The sequence below is a fragment of the Bombus affinis genome, chromosome 5 (genome assembly GCF_024516045.1).
Source record: "Bombus affinis isolate iyBomAffi1 chromosome 5, iyBomAffi1.2, whole genome shotgun sequence".
Classification (NCBI taxonomy): Eukaryota; Metazoa; Arthropoda; class Insecta; order Hymenoptera; family Apidae; genus Bombus; species Bombus affinis.
In genome coordinates, this window is record NC_066348.1 from 9,284,045 (window position 1) to 9,304,310 (window position 20,266).

The 20,266-nt window shown below is 31.0% G+C and overlaps 4 protein-coding genes and 1 long non-coding RNA gene across 11 annotated transcripts in view; 3 read left to right on the forward strand and 2 right to left on the reverse strand.

The window, feature by feature from the left end:
* Nucleotides 1-2,095: 2,095 nt before the first annotated feature.
* Nucleotides 2,096-6,455, forward strand: LOC126916337 (uncharacterized). 2 transcript variants are annotated; one of them, XM_050722038.1, is made up of 10 exons: nt 2,103-2,233; nt 2,320-2,652; nt 2,940-3,641; nt 3,705-4,038; nt 4,112-4,446; nt 4,520-4,745; nt 4,822-5,160; nt 5,261-5,414; nt 5,487-5,650; nt 5,739-6,455. In XM_050722038.1, exons 3-10 carry the CDS (start codon nt 2,992-2,994, stop codon nt 6,036-6,038), a joined length of 2,502 nt encoding a protein of 833 aa, XP_050577995.1. In that variant the 5' UTR covers nt 2,103-2,233; nt 2,320-2,652; nt 2,940-2,991; the 3' UTR covers nt 6,039-6,455. The 2 variants fall into 2 exon arrangements, with proteins under 2 accessions (XP_050577996.1, XP_050577995.1); XM_050722039.1 differs by lacking the exon at nt 2,320-2,652 and having other exon boundaries at nt 2,096-2,233.
* On the reverse strand, nt 6,346-8,276 carry LOC126916358 (26S proteasome complex subunit SEM1). Its single transcript, XM_050722074.1, has 4 exons — nt 8,132-8,276; nt 7,056-7,222; nt 6,870-6,966; nt 6,346-6,575 (listed from the first exon to the last, which is right to left on the reverse strand). Exons 2-4 carry the CDS (start codon nt 7,138-7,140, stop codon nt 6,527-6,529), a joined length of 231 nt encoding a protein of 76 aa, XP_050578031.1. The 5' UTR covers nt 7,141-7,222; nt 8,132-8,276; the 3' UTR covers nt 6,346-6,526.
* Nucleotides 8,277-8,334: 58 nt separating this feature from the next.
* On the forward strand, nt 8,335-15,882 carry LOC126916355 (sugar transporter SWEET1-like). 2 transcript variants are annotated; one of them, XR_007710539.1, is made up of 7 exons: nt 8,335-8,563; nt 9,726-9,803; nt 10,073-10,196; nt 13,402-13,557; nt 14,661-14,780; nt 14,873-15,078; nt 15,194-15,882. XR_007710539.1 is itself a non-coding variant. In XM_050722069.1 (6 exons), exons 1-6 carry the CDS (start codon nt 8,487-8,489, stop codon nt 14,978-14,980), a joined length of 663 nt encoding a protein of 220 aa, XP_050578026.1. In that variant the 5' UTR covers nt 8,335-8,486; the 3' UTR covers nt 14,981-15,178. The 2 variants fall into 2 exon arrangements, 1 of the variants encoding a protein (XP_050578026.1); XM_050722069.1 differs by lacking the exon at nt 15,194-15,882 and having other exon boundaries at nt 14,873-15,178.
* On the reverse strand, nt 14,873-20,140 carry LOC126916361 (uncharacterized). Its single transcript, XR_007710542.1, has 2 exons — nt 19,033-20,140; nt 14,873-18,136 (listed from the first exon to the last, which is right to left on the reverse strand). It is a non-coding gene; the product is annotated as an uncharacterized LOC126916361 (long non-coding RNA).
* Nucleotides 15,935-20,266, forward strand: part of LOC126916338 (soluble guanylate cyclase 88E) — a 37,542-nt gene continuing 33,210 nt past the window's right edge. For 2 of the 5 annotated variants that reach the window (XM_050722041.1, XM_050722043.1), the window contains exon 1: nt 16,014-17,398. The gene's annotated coding sequence lies outside the window, so the exon portion shown is untranslated. Of the gene's footprint in view, nt 17,575-20,266 lie in introns of all 5 variants that reach the window. The other 3 variants (XM_050722042.1, XM_050722040.1, XM_050722044.1) reach the window with 3 other exon arrangements.

The window sequence follows — 20,266 nt, forward strand, 5'->3', positions numbered from 1 at the left end:
TGATAATAAAACTGTATTATATAATAATTCAATGTCGGATTATGTGAACCTTATCGTACGTGATATTTCTGGCGATTACTCAAAACAATGACATAATGGACGGGTACGATTTTATAGATAAAGTTCAAGAGAATTATTGTGTTTTGGGTTCTCATGACATTTAACTACAGTGTGCTCTGGCAGCTGGCCAGTTTGTGTGCAACTTTAAGTGACTATACATATTTTCATTTCTTTCAACAGACTATAGAGTTACACAGTAATTTAGAAAAATTATGAATAATTCTCTATTCGTTTATCATTATTATTATTATTTATATGACATTGAGAATTAGATATAATGTAAGCGTTAAATCTTCAAGAGAATTAGATACTCTATATTAAGAACCGACGATACTTCGATCCAGAAATAGATCTACAGGCTACACCTGTTCAGCCATAACATTTTACGAAGACATTACGAGCCAATTAGAAGATCACAGCAAATCCTTTAAAATAGAAATAATTAAATTTATCAATTCTCCGTACGATTTATTCGTGAAATTTAATTTCATCGTAAAACGAAACATCTCATTTATTTCCTTGTCCATTTATCTTTCTGGATATAATTATCTAAATTACCTAATATTTATCTATTACTCGTTTCGACATCAAAGTAATTATCTCCAGCATCAATGACCCTACTTTAATCCCATAACAAAAACATCTCACATCTTTCGAGTTCGAAGACGATCGATTATAGACTCTTGTTCGAAGGAAAATCCGTAACCCAAGACGAGCGATAAAACTGTGCTACAAATAAAGAAATAACAAAAATAGAGTTGTCGGTACGTGGATGCCGTGGCTGTCGAGGAGTGCATGCCGGGGGTCCCCGGGATTGCCTCCCTAGCCTTACAAGGCCCCCGGGTGACTTACGCTTATTTTGACGCTTCACCAACTAAAATTAGAGCCCGCACTCTTTGGGAGTTTTGGGACGTGTATGCATACGTGCGTGCACCTGCATGGGGTGGAGGTGCTCCAGTTTAGGATGACTTTATCACACTCCGTCCCTCTTCACGAGACAGCCACGTGCTGAAAATGCTAATGCTAGAAAACGAATAGCTTTACGAGCAAGCTCGACGAGTAATTCGTATGTATTACGAATCGTTGCTCTTTACCGCTTAAATTATTACCGTATCGTATGACTTGTCTTTATATGAAATAGTGAAACGTGAAAAATGACTGTATAACATAATTCTATTCGGTCTATTATACGTGTAATGTAATAGATTAAGAATGGAAAAATTTATTTTTTCAAAGATAGAGTCGTTAATTACTTACTTTAGTTGAAAGAAAACTTAAAAATTTATTATCAAGCGTCATAAATAAGATTTATTAGATAAGTTAACGAACAGTTTTATTTTCTAGTTATGTGATAATATAGATATAATGAAATAAGTTATAGATAAATTATGTTCATTGAGAACGGACAGAAAATTATTAGTTTCTCGATGATTATAATGAAATTATCTTGATCTATTAAACACAGGTACATATTATACGTATATACCTAATAATTATAAGTAATAATAAGTAAGTGATTTGAATTGCATACTATAAATATTTTCTCTTTTTAACTGGAATTTCGCTTTTAATAAAATATATGAAACATTTTCCTATACACAAATATCTTTAATAAATTTGTACCTTATACATGTCATACTAATAAATAAATAATAAATATATTATTGCAATCTTAAATAATGTCAATTAATTGTTAAATTATAACTTGTATTATCATTATTAATTTCTAAATAGTTTTTTAGGTATGTTGATAAATAATTTTAATGATAATATGTTGAGATAATACATATATATGGTAATATAACACATAACATATTGTTTTGTAATATCATAATTAGACTGGGAGTATACTTTTAACATTTATCAATTTTTTCAATTTAATTAGGATTATATAATCTTCAAATTCAATTTGCATTAAATAGGTATGAAAATCCTGATTTAAATAGTGATATTACGTGTATGATTCAAATACTTTCCTAGATTTTATGATAAAATAAAAAAATACTAAACTTATATCTATGCACTCTGTATTCAGTCTTCTACGTTCTACATATTTAAGTACGCATGTGTCACAACACTTGCAACGGCGCATACATATGTTAACGTGGTTCTTTATCAACAAAAAGCGCAAAACAATTACTTTCGTAACCTCGAATCCGAGACACAGTATCAGGTACGTTTTATGATCTAAGGACTTTATTTAAATACAAATTAACAACATATCTTGTTTGTATAAAGTATCGTTTATTTGTGTAATAGTTACAGTGATTATTACTGTCATGTGTATCTTGTATCCTATTCTATTAAAACGAGAATAATCAAGCGATGACAAAGATCGCCATTCTTTCTAAAATGTAATCTATGTCTCATCAGTTACGAAAGAAAATAAAATGTTGATAGAAATTCAGATGTATTTAAGTATAAAGGGATTAAGTTAATGATCTGTGATTATTAATGTGTATCTGTGAAACGAGTTACGTTCGTTAAGGAATTTTATGATCCAATTCGAACGAGAATAAAACATGCCGAGATTGCAGTATAAAACATCAATATGTCAATACAAGTAATATAGGAATGTTTTAGATACATAAGGTAAATTTCATAAATTATTGAAGTCATTTTAATAGGAAATAAGTTTAATTTAAAAAATAATTTAATAATTATAAGAATATTTGATTTTCTAACGACATAATTTTAAATGATACAGTGAATCTTTTATGCAACAATGTTATGTTAATTAATGCTTACTGAAAGAAAAGCTTTTTATGTTCCCAATATTAAAATTATTATAAAATTCTTATATGAATAGCATTTCTGTATTTATATCCGAACAATATGGTAAGTTTATAAAGGAATAAAAATATTTATTTTTTTTACAGATTTATATTATATTGGCACAAAATGTAATATTAAAAGTACTATTCTTATATTATGTTTACAATGGAGGAAGTTATACCAATGAGCTGGTTGAACCAGATATTGTTGATTTTAAGTATATTATTTACATTGTTATTTGTAATTATACAAGAATGGGCTGGTCTGACACCATTATATATTTCTATTTCATGGGCTATTTTTATTATAATATTATCAGTGTGGCTCAGTTGTTTTTTATTTCAAGTTGCATTAAAAGCTAATAGACCACTTAATATAAGGTTTGTTAATAACTGGTTATATAACAAATTTGTAAATAATTTGAAATTAAAAATTGATTCCAAAGGAAAAAGTGAATATATTAGTAAATATGAGAATGAAGTAAGAACAAATAAAAACACAAATTCAACACAAGTATCTAAAGAAAAGCGAAAGGAAAAAGTAGTAATTAGATCTAGTGGAAAAGATACTTCTTTAAGAAGAAAGAGAGCAGTAGAAATATATAATTTAGTAACAGAAATAAATTTAAAATGCATAAAGGTTTGGTATAAATCTATCAGTGATGATAAATCATTCCCTAATGAAGCACAAGAATTGCTAAAAAAATTACTGACCAAACTGTTTCATAAGATCAGTTTAATAGACAAAATAAAGCTTACTCATAAGCTGTTTAATGTGTTCTTATTACATTTAAAAGAATATCACAGGTATGATGTTTCATATATATGTTTATAATATAAATTATTCAAACTAATTATATTATATTGTAGAGCATTACGACGGGTTGAGAAAGGAACTGCACCAAATATTGAGGAAGCATTTAGATATTTACATCCTGGTTCTCGTAATATGCCAGCGTTAGAACATATGCTTCATCGAATGGTTACTATCCTAGCACAAGAATTTTTACAATGGGAGTTAACAAGTTCATTACCATGTAAACTGTTACTATCTATCTTAGCAAAAAGATTATTAATAGTTGTTGAAACAGTAAGTTCTCCAAATTGGTTATTTCAAAATTTATCTGACTTTTTACTGCAACAAACACCAAAAAATGTTGCCAAAGTTCAAAGTAAACAGGAAGAAAATATTCCACATGTCCAAGTATGTGCAGAATTCTATAATACTTATTTTACTTATCGTTGATTGTTACAAACTAATAAAAGAACTATTTCAGAAAGTTATATCCAATGCTCTAGGAGATGGTATAACATCTGCAACAGCAGCTGTGATTCCACGATCACTACCAAAACCAAAATCTGAATCATCTACTAAACCTTTAATTAAGCATGAGAATACCTCAGTATCTATAAATGATAAGAGACCTACTTTACATTTACATAACTTAGGTACAGAACATAGAGGTCTATGGGGTCAAAGTATAGTAGAGATAGATGCTGAAATAGAAGGGGATAAAATATCTCCTGTATATGAGGAACCTACAGATTTTGCTACAACAATTGCTAGACTTAGAAATGTATTACAGCAGAAGTCAACTGTGAATACACCATTGTGGGTATTAATATTTTTCAATTTTAATAAATAATTTAATAAATCAAATATATATCTATATTATACTTTTCAGACACGTGGAAGAAAAATCTTATGTAGTATATGAAGGTAGTCAATTTACAAATTTGTCAATTCCTTGGACAGAATTTCATACAGCTCTTGATGGATCACAACAATTACTTTATTGTATTCAATTTGATGATATAGAACAACGGGGGGTTGATCTATTTGAAACTACAACTGCTACTGTTAGAAGACAATACCGCGATTTTGCTCAGTTACATACTAGTCTACAAGAGGTGAATTTAACATTTTATACCTATTAACCGTTTTATGATACTTTTTGATTTATTTTGTGTAATGTAAAATATATAGATTCCAGAACTAACACCTATTATGTCAAACTTGGTATTACCAAAAGGCGGTCGTCTTGAATTAGAGAATTATTTGAAAACTTTAACTACACGCTTGGCTAGTGAATGTCCACCGCAATTGCGACATTTTTTACGTCCAAGTAGTAACGCTAATAAAAAAGCAGATGTGGTTGCACCTCGATTTGACAAATTTTTAGTCAAAACAGTAAGTGGTGTTTTTAATACTCTAAGAACAGTCGTTCCAGGTTTTGAAATTGAACAAGAAGAAGAAAATGTTCCGTTACCAACGTTAATGTCTTTAGCTGATATTCCGTGGAGATTCGTCGAGAATATTAAATCGGTAACTAAATGTAAATTGTAATGGACAAAATATTTCAAATTAAATGAAATTCATAAATTATATCATTATATATAAAATTTTACCTCTCTTATTATAATAGAAAAGTCTAGCAGCTGAACTTCAACAATTAATAACTGAAAGAACTGAATATTCTTGCGTGGATTCTGCTTACGAAGCTGTTGATTCAATGGAGAGTGCTAATGATTCTGCATTATTAACTCATTGGTGGGAAACTGTAAAAAGTTCTTATGAAGGTAAATATAATGTATTATAAAAATTATTGAATATGTTATAAAATGTTTCTTTACTTTTACTTTTATTTTCAGAGGACCTTGATGATTTGGATTCACATCTAATATTAACATGTGTTGCTGTCGATCTTATTTGTGAATTATTGGCAGGAGTTGGAAGTAATAATGCCTTGCAGCAAGAGGCAGTTGTTCGATGGGCAAAGCTACTCTTTGGAAATGTTACTGAATCTATATTACAAGTAATAATTCATATTTATTTATTATTTTTTATTGTTATAAGAAGTACTATTATTTTTATGTTCAATTATGAATTTCATATAATTACAGACTGTTACTTTACAAATTTTTGATCAATTGGGTAATATATCACTTCATAACGTCCAAAATAAACTTTCTGAGGAACCACTGAAACTATTAAAAGAAAGACTGTTGCAAGAATTATTAATTAAACTTCCAAATGGTGTAAAATTAGTATTTGGCGCAAATGACACATTAAATATTTTAAAGTATTTACTTGATTCTTATGAAATAAAGAAGATTAATGTAGACTTAAACCTACAAATATTAGATGTTCTAGCATCACAGCTATTAAGTACATGTAGGTCAAAACATAGTACAACTCTTTAATAATTTAATTTTATTTTACCTCAATAACAAAAGGTTGATTCAATTCCTTTTCTCAATTTTATTTAGCCATTGATCAAGATACATGTATTAGAAGTTGCTAATTACTGAAATATATTTTAGTCGAAAGGAATTGATGTGCCATATGTAACTAAATTTGTTAATTTAATAATGTAGAATTATATAAAATTTTCAAAAACAGACTACGTACCTGATTATATAAACTAAGGATGCCAAGTATTTTTTTCATTAATACAAGACTCTTTATGAGTTGTATGATGTAATTCACACATATTAGGTACTATATGCATTTAAATTGTACATTTGTATTTAATGTTTAAGTTTTGTACAAATATTTATGAAAAATCATTATATTTCACAATTAATAAAAGTCTATCAATATACATCAAATGAAACTTATATGTATGCAAAATCTTACGAATTAATATATGTTTATTCTTATGAATAATAATATCTAATTTATAATTTAATTAAGATTCCTTCCCTTTGTTGTGACCCTTTTGTTTTTCTAATTGTGCCCTGAAACAAATAATTTTATTTTAAAAAATTTTAAGATTTGTACTTTAAATATAAATTAATGTAATTGCATTGTTTACATTATGTTATATACACATATGACAATTTTTTAACCACTCATAATGCTCTTAATATTTTAAAGAAATTTATATTTTTCAGTATTAAACAATATTGCTATAAATTGCAATAATATTGCAGTAAAAATATCATACTAATGAGATTGAATTGCTTACTATTTGATGGTTTATAAACCTGAAAGTCATGTACTTCTTAAAATAGTGTTATGATAAAAATTACCTTAATTGTTGATTAAAATCATCTTCTACATCATCATCATCCCAGTTGTCTTCCCAAACACTAATATCTTCATTGTCTTCATCAACTGCAGTCCAATCTATCAAGTCATTCAGTCAAATTGAGGTTAGAATACTGCACGAACCATTTTAACAGTTATAATAAGTGTATAGCATTAAATTATTGTACCTTCTGCAGGGAACTCCTCAAATTCATCATCTTCCTCTAATAATCCCAGATCAACCTTTGTTTTATCGTTCTTGTTTTCTGACATCGTGAAATTTTATAATTATGACGTAAATATGTCTCTTATGGAGTTAGGAGCAGAACACGTTTGAATCTTCTGGAGACTGTTGCTGCATAAAAGACGATCGAGCATGAAATAGAAGTTCATAGCTACCAACTTTGACTCAAAAGAAGAATTCTATAAATTATTATAATTAATTTATTTTAATATAAAGAAATTAAATTATCGTTCCTTATGTATTTTCCTATAAATGAATAGTGAATTGTATAAAAAAATGTTGATTCTATAATAGTATCCTTCATCATATACTAAAAATGTCATAAAAAATGCTTAAAATAAGTAATATAGGGACTATAGTACTTGGTTTGAAAATTATTGCATTTGACTTTAAAAAAGTATCTATAATTTAACCAGTTCTCTTAATTGAAGCTGATTATATGATATTAATAATAACAATAAATAATAAAGCTGGCCCGATGAAGATAATATAATTATTTTAATTTTTTAAATACATATACCGTAATATAGATTAAATAAATATACATAATATAAATTAAATAAATGTATTGTAATTATATATTTTGTTAAGGAAAAAATATTAGTAATTGAATTTCTCGAAATCATAATCTTAAATCATCATAGGCATTCAAAATTAGCGCTAAAGAGAGCTAAATCTTCGTTATATCACTAGATTGCGCTGACCACTGATAGATACATAACATTAATTTACTATCTTGTATGTGCTTTCAGGTATAAAATACTATTTAAGCAAAGAGTAGGGATACAGCTATTGTATCCATGCATACCCCTACTCTTTGTTATATGTGTATGTATGAACGTACATCCACTGCTGTATAATGAAATTATATCACAGAAAGTATTGTGTAAACTGAAAAGCATAAATTTCAAATCTGTAAATTAATTATTGATATCGTATAATTTAACGCTATCAGGTATACGAATTACCAACACTTTTAAGACATTAAAGATACATATAACTAAGTATATATTCGATTACCTTATCGTGTACAACGGAAAATTCCTTGTATCCTTTTTTTCACGTGACGCAACATAGGTAATCGTAAATATTACGTTTCACCGTTGATAGTTCAATTCATCAGAAATTAAAATTAAAATTGGAATTCATGTCGATAAGCAAACAAGTGTAAGAGTGTGCTTACCGGTGTGTTGCATCGCAGTGGGGCGAGGGGCAATACACCAATGTCGTAAATGGAATAACCAATCATTAGGTACTTTTTTCCCTAATCTCCCCGTTTATGGTGGGGACATTCAGTTTCGTAATGATGAAGTGACTCGTAGTCGTAGTCTCATAGTAGTCATTGAGTGTCAAGGAAGATAACTGTTAAAACGCGATGGTCTTGGAGGATTACAAAGAACTTGTGGCATCATGTGCCTCAATTTGTACAATGGCCCAAATGTTAGCTGGCACGTAAGTTGAGGAAATAAAAAAATTTCGATTTATATATTTTTTCTGAAATACAATGTTCGATTTCTATTAGAAAATATACGTTTTGGAATAGAAGTGTATTACAAATTACGTGAGCGTGTAACTGTTCTTTGACATTGACATTTATATTCGAACTACTTTTTTAATATTCCACGTGATACGCCGAACAATAGATTTCTTTGTTTTTGTCATGCATTGCGGCAAAATTGAGAGAAGTTGTGTTACTTTTATATAAAGCCATCAATTATAAGTTATAAAATTTAAAAAATATGTATATATGCATTAGTAAAGTCCTAAATGTCACGATATAATTTAAATCGTAAATGTATGTTTCTTTTAAAAGTGCCACATCATTTTTTTCATTATTGCGGCATTAAAGTATTTAAATCATTTTATTTTCGAATATGCGCATGTGTCGCTCATTTTTTTAAATAACTAATTGTAATGTAACAAATATGTATATATGTTATTATAAACTTATCATAAAAATAATTACGTATATTACATACGAAATTTTTATATGTTTTATCTTTGTAAGTACGTTGACCTTTGTAAATTAAAATACTAAAAATGATAGTATTAATTATATGTTTGAACTATTATTGATGTACAATAAAAACATCTATTTGATATTTTTTATGTATTTATAACATGTGAGATATGTATGAAATTGAGCAATTAGGACTAAAGTAATTAATAACTAGTAACTAGTTAGTAACTAAAATTAACAAATAATTACTTTTTATATGATGAATCGTAAATATCTATACATAAACTTTGCAAATTTCATTCTTGTTATTTGTACGTGTACCTAATAATAATTTTAAAGAAAAGTGCTGACATAACATGATTCATGAATATATGAAGTTATCTAATAGCATATAGTTTATATAATAGAAATATAGTATACCAATTTGTATAAGCAAATTGTATATATAATATATTATATCTATCATATGTAGATTTATAAGTCATTTGAAATATTAAATTTTTGCATTTTATCAATGTTACTTCAAAATATTGTAAAGATATAAGTCAAAAATTGTATGTGTGATTTTACATACTATCTGTTTACATTATTACTATCAATTTGAAGTATATTAAGTAATAGAAAATAACATTTTTGATTGTCATTTAATTGTAGATTGATATGTAAGGATATTTATCAAAAAGGCTCGTCTAAAGGATTTGATCCCATGCCTTTTTTGGGTGGCATAGGAATGTAAGTGCAGCATTTTATTATTTAACATAGATGACATAAAGATAAATACACAGCGTCTAATGTTATTTAAAACATATTAATGATTGTTCTGTTCTTGTGAAGTAAAGATATCTAAATATAGTATTAATACTTTTGTCCATAATAGAAATATTTCATGTTGTTTTCTGTTCATAACTGTGGAAAAAGTATTATAGATCGTAGTATAAAAAGGAAATACATATATACAGACTATTCAGATAGACATATAGTGAATCAAAAACTTTTTATAGGTGCATCTTGATGCTTCAATATGCATGGATTGTGAGGGATCCTGCAATGATTAATGTTAATGTTTTTGGATTACTCACAAATACAGCATACATGGCTGTATATTATTATTACTCACCACACACGGTACGAGTTTATATTTCTAAATTCAAATGCATGATGTGTTACTTTCTGGCATGTTACTTTCTTTCTTTGTAACTTATTTTCCTTTTTAGTGTCCATATTTGAACGTTTGAATTAATATTCTATTACGATATACACCATAGATGAAGTTGTATGTTTTGCTGCTAAATTTTAAGAAACTAAAAGACTCTTAGAAGCATGTAGCTTTAATTTTTGTATATATTGCAATTTTCCTTATTGTATCATACATCATGCATCATACAGGATGAGGCAGAAGTAAAATATTACAAGTTGTTTTCTCAGAAGCTATTGCAGATATCAACCTGAAATTTTTAAATGTTAAATAGTGCAGATGGGCTAAAATTTTAGATTGTAAGATATTGAGAGCATGAGTGTTTTAAGACTGGAAAAGGTGCTACGCCCACTTTTTTTATCAAATAAGATGATATATTAATTTTTCGATATTCGGGCAGATGTTATCAAACCTAACAACTTTTATCTAAGGCACTGTTTCAATTTTGTATAGTTAAGGAATTATAGCGGAAAATAACTTGCATAAGTGGAGCTCCGCGAAGATGTCGAAAGATATCAAAAGAAATGTTTATTGCTTCGAAAATTATTTTGTTAAATGTTCAAAGAGTTCCCCATTCGCTTCCAAACACGCATTTATTCTTGTGATAATAGCTTTGCGAACTTTGCGAAAAAATGCTTTAGATAAAAGTTGTCAAGTTTGATAACATTTGCCCGAATATCGAAAATATAATATCCGATTAAGAAAGAATGAGGATAGCATCACATATCCCACAATATCTTACATCCCTAAAATGTTAGTGCCTCTACACCCTCCGATACCTAAAAATTTCAATTTAGTATCTGCAATGGCTTCGGAGGGAACAGCTTCTAACACTATCTGTCCCGCCCTGTATACAAAGTTATAATATCTTTTCAGTTTGTTCGATTCTTTTTTCTTTTTTTTGCGAAACCAAAATGTAGCTACATCTAGCAAAGTCATGTATTCATCAGTAGTGCAAAAGGCGCGATAAACATTCGCAAACACTTATAGCATTTTCAAGATAACGTGTACGTGTATTTACTATTTGCTAATCTGTTGCACAGCCGATAGATACGCGGCTGAATATATAACGAGACATTGTCTTTATTGAATTACAAACAATTGTAATAAAATAAAAACACAGGATATCCGATAGCTGGTAGTATAACCGGTCAGTGGCTGATCCCGCATGAAAAAATAAGTCGAAAAGGAAGACTAAAATTGTTTCATTTCACCCTTCGCTTTTGGGAAAATCAAGTTTGAAAATGTTTGCGGTACACGTACATTCAACCCAGCTCAGTGGATTTCATTGTAGGCTATCTTCATCCCTATTACTAAACGTTTCTAATAATAGTTAACAATTTCAGATGACTTGAATGTTGAGGGCATAGGATAAAGGAAAGTGTATATCGCATGAGTGTGGAAATAATGCAAGAATGATAGAAAAGATAATAATATCGACGATGTTTATAAGTACGTGGTCTTCAAGGGTAAAGACAGCCTAATATGAAATCCACAATTTCAAACTTGATCTTCTCAGAAAAGAAGTCTTCGACTAAAAAGTGTTATTCTTTCTATTCGACCTATTATTGATAATTATCTACAAGAATGTCCATCTCATCGATTTTGATGGTTTCTGGATATATTGTAGAAATCCAAATGTTGAACAACTGTTTCCTATGTACATATATAACCCTCGCTCGGCCATAGTTTTTAAGATATTGTCCAAAAATTTATTTTGTTTATAATTGTGCATCGGTAACAACCTATGCGTTAGTATTGGCTACCGGTAGCCTTGCGGCGAGCAGATATAATGACCCAAGCGAAAACTAGCTCTTATCTTTTATTTCTGGTGCGTATAAACGAGAGTTTAGCGAGTTTGGCTAAAGGTCCGTGCACAACTGCATATGCGAGACTGTAAAAAATGTGTGTTATAACTTACAACGTATTGGATTTGGGCTTGAGTTACTTCTTTAACGAATGAAGTTGTTAGGTAAGATAATAACAATTATTCTTTTCGTAAAATAACATCAATTATTCATTCGCCTGCTATTTTTATAATTAATTTATTATCATTTCACGTAAGCGTTGCCAGCCGCCTCAAGGTAGCCAGATTCAAAAGACTAACGCGAAGCGAAAACCCAATGTATAGATTGGTGTTCTTAATTGAATTATAACTGGCATTTCTTGCAGCCTTGCGTGTGCAGTTGTGCACGAGGCGTTTGAAGGGGGATTCTCGTGTGGCAACAATAGAAGGAAATGATTTTTATAAATCTTTTTGTAGACTAACTACTAATTATATGGGACTAGACGTTTTCGAGATGCAAATACAGTCTTGAAGTACAAACGTAATCTCTTTTATGTCAATTCTTCTTACCGTTTATTAAATTTTTAAATTGCCACGTTTGATAACTTTTTAAACTGAGAGACTGACTGATTACCCAATTTAGGACAAAGTTGATTTAAATTTATCCAAGGATTGAACCTCAAATTCTTAGTTGATTACTTATTTCCAATGTCTTTTTAAACAATAGAAAAAAGTAAATTTTTCTTCTGAACGCTAGAACTTTTCAATCTTTCGTGTTTTAATTTCAAAGACAGTTTCAATCAAAGTGTGATCTATCTGCCTTTAAGAACATTTCTGATGACTGTGACAGATGCTATACTGTACGCAAACAATAGTTACATTGTCAAAGATGATAACATCGTATCCACTTAACTCGAAATTGTGCTCGCGAGAACACAGGAGAATGGCTACAGTGTATCATATACGCTTACTACTCCAATCAAATGTCGTTGTCGTCTATGAGCTGTCGCTACAAGTATAATTAGGCGAGTGCGATTTGGTAGTCGCCGAAGGATTTTAGATTTAACGTCACAATAAGAAGAGTATGTTGATTTCTACAATATGTTCAAAAATCATGGAAATTGGTGAAGTTGGTGTATCTGTAAATATAATTATCTTATTTTTTCATCTAGAACCACCCCCTGTCCGGTTGTACTATCAGTTATCGGACACCCTGTATATCGATAGCGAGGCAAAATTAAGACTTTACGTAGAACCTAAGTTGGTGTTTTGCGAGGAAACTTTGAACAAATATTTCTAACAGTATCAATGTCTGAATAAATATTTTACATTGTCTTCCGCATTTTTAGAAGGATACACTTGCTTTAATAGGCAAGATAGCAGTTGTTGTAGCGGCCTTCCTCGTATATGCACAAGTGGAAGATCCCGAGAAGCTCGAATTCAGATTCGGTTCGATTGTGACAGGATTATTTTTCCTCTTAATAGCGTCTCCTCTTCTACATATTGTAAGTAAAATTCCACGAACGCAGCTAAGAGCTCTAACAAACTTAATATCCACGAAACGAATAATACAAGCATTATTATTCGTTTGCATAAACGTTTCTTTACTTATCTTACGTTGTTAGCATTTTGCTCTAGCTTTTTGTTCAGTTTTTCAAATTTCGATAAATATGTTAAATGTTAAAAATAATTATTGAAAGATTAGTGCATGTATATATATTATATGAATGTCTTATCTTATCAAAGTAGTTCTGTCGATGATACAATGTCTCTTTTCAAATAGTTAGCTATTTTTTTTATATACAATAATCGACGAGAAATTTTGCAATCGTTGAGTAACAATTCTGCGTTGCGACAAGAAGTTGTAAAAAGTTGTGAGCCGTGACAAACCACGCGAAATCGCGTAATCATTCAAATAGAAATAGCGCAACTGGATTGGAAACTTTCAGATATTGTTATCGTAAAATTTGATTGCCTTCAATAAGATTTCGATGAAATTTATCGAGCTTCTTTAATCACGATCGCGATGTTTTAAAGAATTTAAAATTGATTTTATGTCCTTCAAATTTTCTCGGCTAAATTAGGATATATCTAACAGCCGTATTATTGTAGTTCCGTTACGTATTGCCTCAATTTCTCGTTGACCGAGATGTTCTTTGCACGCCATCGAGCGTAACAGTATTTTACCAGATGAGATTCATTTTCAAACGTATAGCAGTTTCCGTGTACTTTCCTCAGACATTATACATCTTAGTATCCAATTTATTCATACACACAGCTCTAAATATATTTCTTCGTACTTTTACTTGACTTCGAACGAAGAATCAATTTAGTTAGTGAGTGATTTCTTTGTTAAAGGTATTTCTATTTCGAACGAATGCGTCAGAAGAGCGAGTTAGAAAAAGATACTTTAATATTCTCAAACATAATGTTTAAGAAACACTGGTATTATTGTTCGCATGAAACAAATAATACGAATCAGAAGTTTCGTTAATAATTTTTTAAACGCTAGACATTACGTTTAATGATATCTAGATTGTCTGAATTAACTGTATTTACGAAATTTGTTTATACGACTGTAATAATCTTTTGTTTTTTGATTCATCAGAGGGAGATCATAAAGACAAAAAACACGGATATCCTTCCGTTCCCGCTGATATTTATGGGCACTATTGTTATATCTTTATGGCTATTGTACGGGATTATAATTAATAACGTCTTCATTATCGTAAGTAGATTTCCTATTTCTTATTCCTTCCTACTATCTAAACTACAAAATTCGCAGATTATCACTCGCTAATGTATTATGTATTTTTAAAGTTTCAGAACTCAGTAGGTTTTGTTTTGTCTGTGGCGCAATTGTCCCTGTTCGTGATATATCCATCGAAGTCGAAAGGCAAAGCTTCCAGCCAAGGAAAGAAGGATTAAGAAAAGTGATATTGTAAATATTGGAACTGTGTAGGATGTCTTGTGCCTCCAACTGTTACAATTTTTCTACACGCCTACAAATTAGCAACTAAAATAAGGTCTACAAATATGAATTGGATAATAGTTAACGCCGATAGCCATCGATGTTAATTGTTATATCTAGACAATTCTTATTAAACGATGAATTTTCTAATGAAACATACATTTTTTTAGATCCTGAATATTCTCGAGCGTAAAAATCTGTATATAGGCTAAGAGTTTGTTTAATGCTGTTATTTTTACTCGTAATCTTTACCAGATTAATTTGTACAATTAACGCGACACGATAAATCAAATCACCAATTTTCAATGTGGCGTAAAATACATATTAGCATAATTTAAGACATGTTAGAATATACATATAGAAATCAAATAATTGAAAGTTAATTAGAATTTATGTACATTGCGGAAGTTTTACAGCGGAATAATACTTAAACGATTATAGTCGGAGTATTTTGTCAGCTATTAAAACAGTTGACAAATTTATAAATGCTTCTATCTTCTAAATCATCGATTGTATATTTATATTTAGCAATCTTCATATTCTACGCTACAAAGTAACTTCTCTTCAGAATTGAAATGCACAATATTATATAGAATCGTGTTTAACATGATTGCTGCGATCGTAAAGTTTATAATTTTATCAGAGTAACATATTTAATTAATCAGTTAGATATATCTTTTAATCGCATAATCTTTAAATAATACTTTAAGCTTAAGTAAAACATTTGCAGTACATGAATTTTCAGTGTACAGAAGTTTTCATTGTCGATATTGTACAAAACATGGTTAAAATCTTCTCCGAGTCTATATTACTTTTAGTATCCACAGATTATTAAGTGATATTATACCTTTATATCTTATTTCTAGTTACACATTTAAACTTCCTATAAAAATCCATTCTTTGTACGTGTATTAATAGTACGTGGTACGCAAAAAGGGGAGAGATCTCTCCCCTGTTACTCATTCAGTTGTACGTTATATTTAAAACAGGAAGATCTTCTCAAGTGAATAACAATGCTCCAAATGATAGTAGATTTTGGTAAGTGACTACATGCGTTAACTCTTCGTTATTAACCATGAAGAATCGTTAAATCAATTTATTTCTAGTTCAATCGCAATAACCGAACGTTTCCTATTATTCGTTTAACTAACGAGACAATCATTTCATTAGAATATTTTAAATGAAGAAAAACAAATTTTGAGTATAACAAGGATCGCTTTTGCTACGAGTCTTTCAATATTATCATTTTAACTGTTCACAGGTCAAAATGGTTAACTCCACTTCTTGTTAAATTTTAGCCAACCGTTTGATTGTTCAAATGATTCATTGGTTACGTAATTTCATCAATTCCCTCTACTTGTTATCTCGTGGAGTTAATCGATCTGGCAAGTAAGCGGTTCAGCCGTATTTTTAAAAACGATTTATCTTTTAAAATCACCATTTTCTACTATTCCTTAGATACGTGTAATGATGGTAACGATCAATCTGTAGCGTAATAAATCTTATCTTATCTTTATTATTCTCCTGAAAGTCACGGTTACCGACTCCGCTAACAGAGGCGCGTTTCTTCTTCCATTGAATTCATTACGTAAATTCAATTGTATGTCTACTAATAAACGTATATTTCTCAATGACCGACACGCTCTTGGTATGATGCGGAGCGTGTATGCGCGCTCGCCTCGGATCCGCGCTATTAAGAATAACCAAAGGTGATTACCATTTTACTTTCTACGGGGGCCACGTTACACAGCATGCAAATGCAATATTCTCTTGGCAACTGGCTGCGGTTCCCTTGCGATTTACGTCTGCGATGGCTCGTTAGTAGTCGCTCTTGGTATCGGCTTATTATATGAACGACGTACATCATCGCTTGACTTTCTGATCGAGTTTGCCGACTAATAACAGGAAACAGTGACCTTCTATTTAGTAGACGGTAGCATGTCTGAGTATGTCGTGGTCAGTAAAGTGTCCGATTGTTTGACGGGCACCCGGTACTCTATGATTTTGCACGCGTCACATCAAACTAAACGAACGAACGTTCAATTATTTTTCGATCCCCACGACAGATCTCGTTACGTTTGTTAAATTACAGAAACGTTCGAAATATTGCTCTTCTCTTTGTCTGTTGGTAATGACAAATTAGCAGCTTAATTGTACGTCTCGTATTAGTAAAAAAAGCGCCAGTGAGTTTTTTGAGTTTTGGAAGTTGCGGCACGATACGATGTAAATGATTTTCGTAGCAACGCGTGTTTGATTTGTGCTACCTTGAGCAAGCAGAGTAATTGTTTGCAGCGTGTTGGAGATTTCAATAATTTCTCTAGCTGCTTTGATAGCCCCATTGCCGAGGAACAATCTAAAGAAGAAGATGGGACGAGGTAAGTGTGTCTCGTTCGATTTTCCATAATGAAATCCTCGAGTTACTTGTTGATGTTTTGCGTTGGTGTTATCAGGTTTGTTCGTGTCTCAGGTGTTCCGATGTATTGAACGAAGCGAGGTATTACTGGCTATTGCTTTTATTTATTTCGCATTAAATTAAAAGATATCGATAATCGTAAGTAAAGGTAGTTTTCGTTTACGTTTGAAAATGTACGGCTTTGTCGTTTGCCAAAAAAGAACTTGGAACGAAGCGCAAATGATAGTAGTATTATTAGAAATTCTAGCTCACCAAATTTTTATTTGCTGCATGAAAGGATCCTTCATGAAGCGTGAAGAGACTAAGTTCGATAAAAATGAGTCATTTGCCATGTACAAGTGAAGCTTGTGCGAGCAAAAATAAATAATTATTGTATAATTAAGATACCATTTGTTACCGCATCTGGCGTATTCATTAAATTTCATTTTAATTTCGATCTTTGACTTTGCGATTTTCATCGATCTCCGCGACTGCAAAAGTACTTGGCCGAAGGAAATTTTTGTCAGACACGGGAGTTAAGAAAGCTTGTATTGGCAATTATCGGTAAATATTTTGATGAAACGATCTTGAAGCATCGTTGGTCCAAATACATCAATGTTAGAGTTACATAGAGAAATAAAAATAATTTGGGATATACACTGTCTTTCCATTCAATTCTGAGAACGTTTCCAGCGATCCACGTAATTTGAGAAAACTGGCTCTGTAAAAGGTATCGAAATAAAATTTGTCTCTTTCTAAATAACTGTGTCGTTTTTCTACGTATATTATCATCAGTATCGTTCAACGGAGAGAATTTTATTCTTAAAAGTTTGAAAATATCGAATATTTTTGTTATCATGAACAATCTTGATTTAAAATTCTGTCTTTAAAATTTGACTAACGAAAACATCGTTCCTCTCCTGTGAAGAAATTTTATACGATCCTGTGCTAAAAGCTTGAGAACAATATGAAACTCTTGCAACTTTCTATTCCTCTTTCCCATATAAAACCTGTCGCACGAATGTTTACACTCCGCGGAATTTCTATTTCGCATCGCAATACTATATTATCATTAATTCAAATAAATGAAAATCGTACGAGTTCTATTTCATATCGTATATAAATGTATATAACGAAAAAGGCATGGAAAGAATTTTCATGCAACAGAGACGTAACACGATATTTGTATTTCGCGTTATACTATGATATTACGGATTCCATATTTATCTTAACGAAAATAAGACAACATTTCTACTTAAATTAATGTTGCAAAACATAAAAGAAGCATGATTCACGTCCGATACATTTGGTCCGTGATTTACGTCACGAAACTGTGACTGGCTATCACAATGCAACAGGTTAATTGACTTGGGGCAACGTGACAAAATAAAATTAATATCTTTCTTCGATCAAAATTAATATCATTCTTTCTCCTTCGAAGAAAATATGTGTACACCCAAGGATGCCTTCAGACGATCGCTAATATCGTCAATATTTCAAGGTTTTCAACGAAGATAATTCGTCGATAAATATTGACAATATCGATGATACACACGCGCGTATCGATCCTTTTAGGTTAAGAATACTGAAATGCGGCAGAAATTAGTTTATACGAACCTGTCCAATCGGGGAAAGAGTCGATTCGTATGTGTCGACGATTATGAAAAGTGGCCCGAGTCGAGAATCTAGCATGAATGAGATTATCGCTTATTTCACGTTGCGTTTATTTACATTACCCGATAATCCAAAACCATCTTTGCAGAGTAGTAGAAATCGAGTCGTAGGATCGAGTCGGCTTTGCAGAAGACGATCGTTTTGTGCCCGTTGAACAGAATTCATTCCTTTCCTCAAACGCAAAGCTGTAAATATCTCGAAACGAAAAATAACGATTTAAGCCACTTTTATAGTCATCCACACGATGTAACCACGTCGTTCATATGACCGGAGTCCACCTATTTCTCCCCACCACTTACGATTTTTCGTTCAATTGATAGCAGTTCACTTACGTATGAGAGGATTTCACGAAACATTTCCTCTTTAAACGAATAACAATGTCGCGGACTTGTATCGACTGCGAGGCGTTGCAACGTGTCACAGTAGTCGCCCAACGCGTGCCTCTACTGTTTACATGTTAATGACGTTCGTAAAAGCGTTTCGTTGGTAATAGGAGCACAGTTAAAGTACGGTTAAACACTAACCTTACTAGACCCGGTCGTACGAGCAGTTTCAATATTTAATTTAAAATCGTATATTCGTCGAAGTTTATGTAATTTCCTATATTAACAAAAATTGAGAAATTGATCGATCAGACAATGTATAGGAATTCGCATAAAGTTAGATGAACGAAAGCAAAAGCAAATTTTGAAACTGCTGATTCGATCAGGTCAGACATTACTAACATTTCGTTCGTATGAATGGAGTTCCGTTCTATTGACGATATACAGGGTGTCTCAAACTTAAAGCGCAAGGGCTTAATCTATCGAAATTAAGGAAGGAAAAGAATATGTCGTATAACGTTTGTGGATAAACGCTTCGTTAGAGAATTATAAGCAAATAACGATCGTATATGTATGAAACAGGCGACGAAGTACTTTCCATCTCGACGCACAAAAGTTACCTGTATCGTTGTGTCAGAGTAGTTACACGTTTTCCACCGTGCGGTGTTTCGTGTGGTTAACGGTCATGATAATGATGCAATAAAAAATGATTAGCTGGTATTTTTAGTTGCTTGTTTGAAAACGTTATCCTTGCGCTCGGACACGAGCTTCACAACGATAAATTGATGAAGATGAACAATGGAGTTAAAATAACGTCTCGCAGTTCCTGAGAATTTTGTCCACTTTCAAGAATT

Coding starts and splice junctions, on each gene's coding strand:
- LOC126916355 (XM_050722069.1), top strand. CDS start 8,487: ATGGTCTTGGAGGATTACAAAGAACTTGTGGCATCATGTGCCTCAATT. Junction 8,564..9,725: donor GCCCAAATGTTAGCTGGCAC/GTAAGTTGAGGA, acceptor ATTTAATTGTAG/ATTGATATGTAAGGATATTT. Junction 10,197..13,401: donor ATTATTACTCACCACACACG/GTACGAGTTTAT, acceptor CCGCATTTTTAG/AAGGATACACTTGCTTTAAT.
- LOC126916358 (XM_050722074.1), bottom strand. CDS start 7,140: ATGTCAGAAAACAAGAACGATAAAACAAAGGTTGATCTGGGATTATTA. Junction 6,967..7,055: donor TGAGGAGTTCCCTGCAGAAG/GTACAATAATTT, acceptor ATGACTTGATAG/ATTGGACTGCAGTTGATGAA. Junction 6,576..6,869: donor GATTTTAATCAACAATTAAG/GTAATTTTTATC, acceptor TATTTGTTTCAG/GGCACAATTAGAAAAACAAA.
- LOC126916337 (XM_050722039.1), top strand. CDS start 2,992: ATGTTTACAATGGAGGAAGTTATACCAATGAGCTGGTTGAACCAGATA. Junction 3,642..3,704: donor CATTTAAAAGAATATCACAG/GTATGATGTTTC, acceptor ATTATATTGTAG/AGCATTACGACGGGTTGAGA. Junction 5,651..5,738: donor TTACTGAATCTATATTACAA/GTAATAATTCAT, acceptor ATATAATTACAG/ACTGTTACTTTACAAATTTT.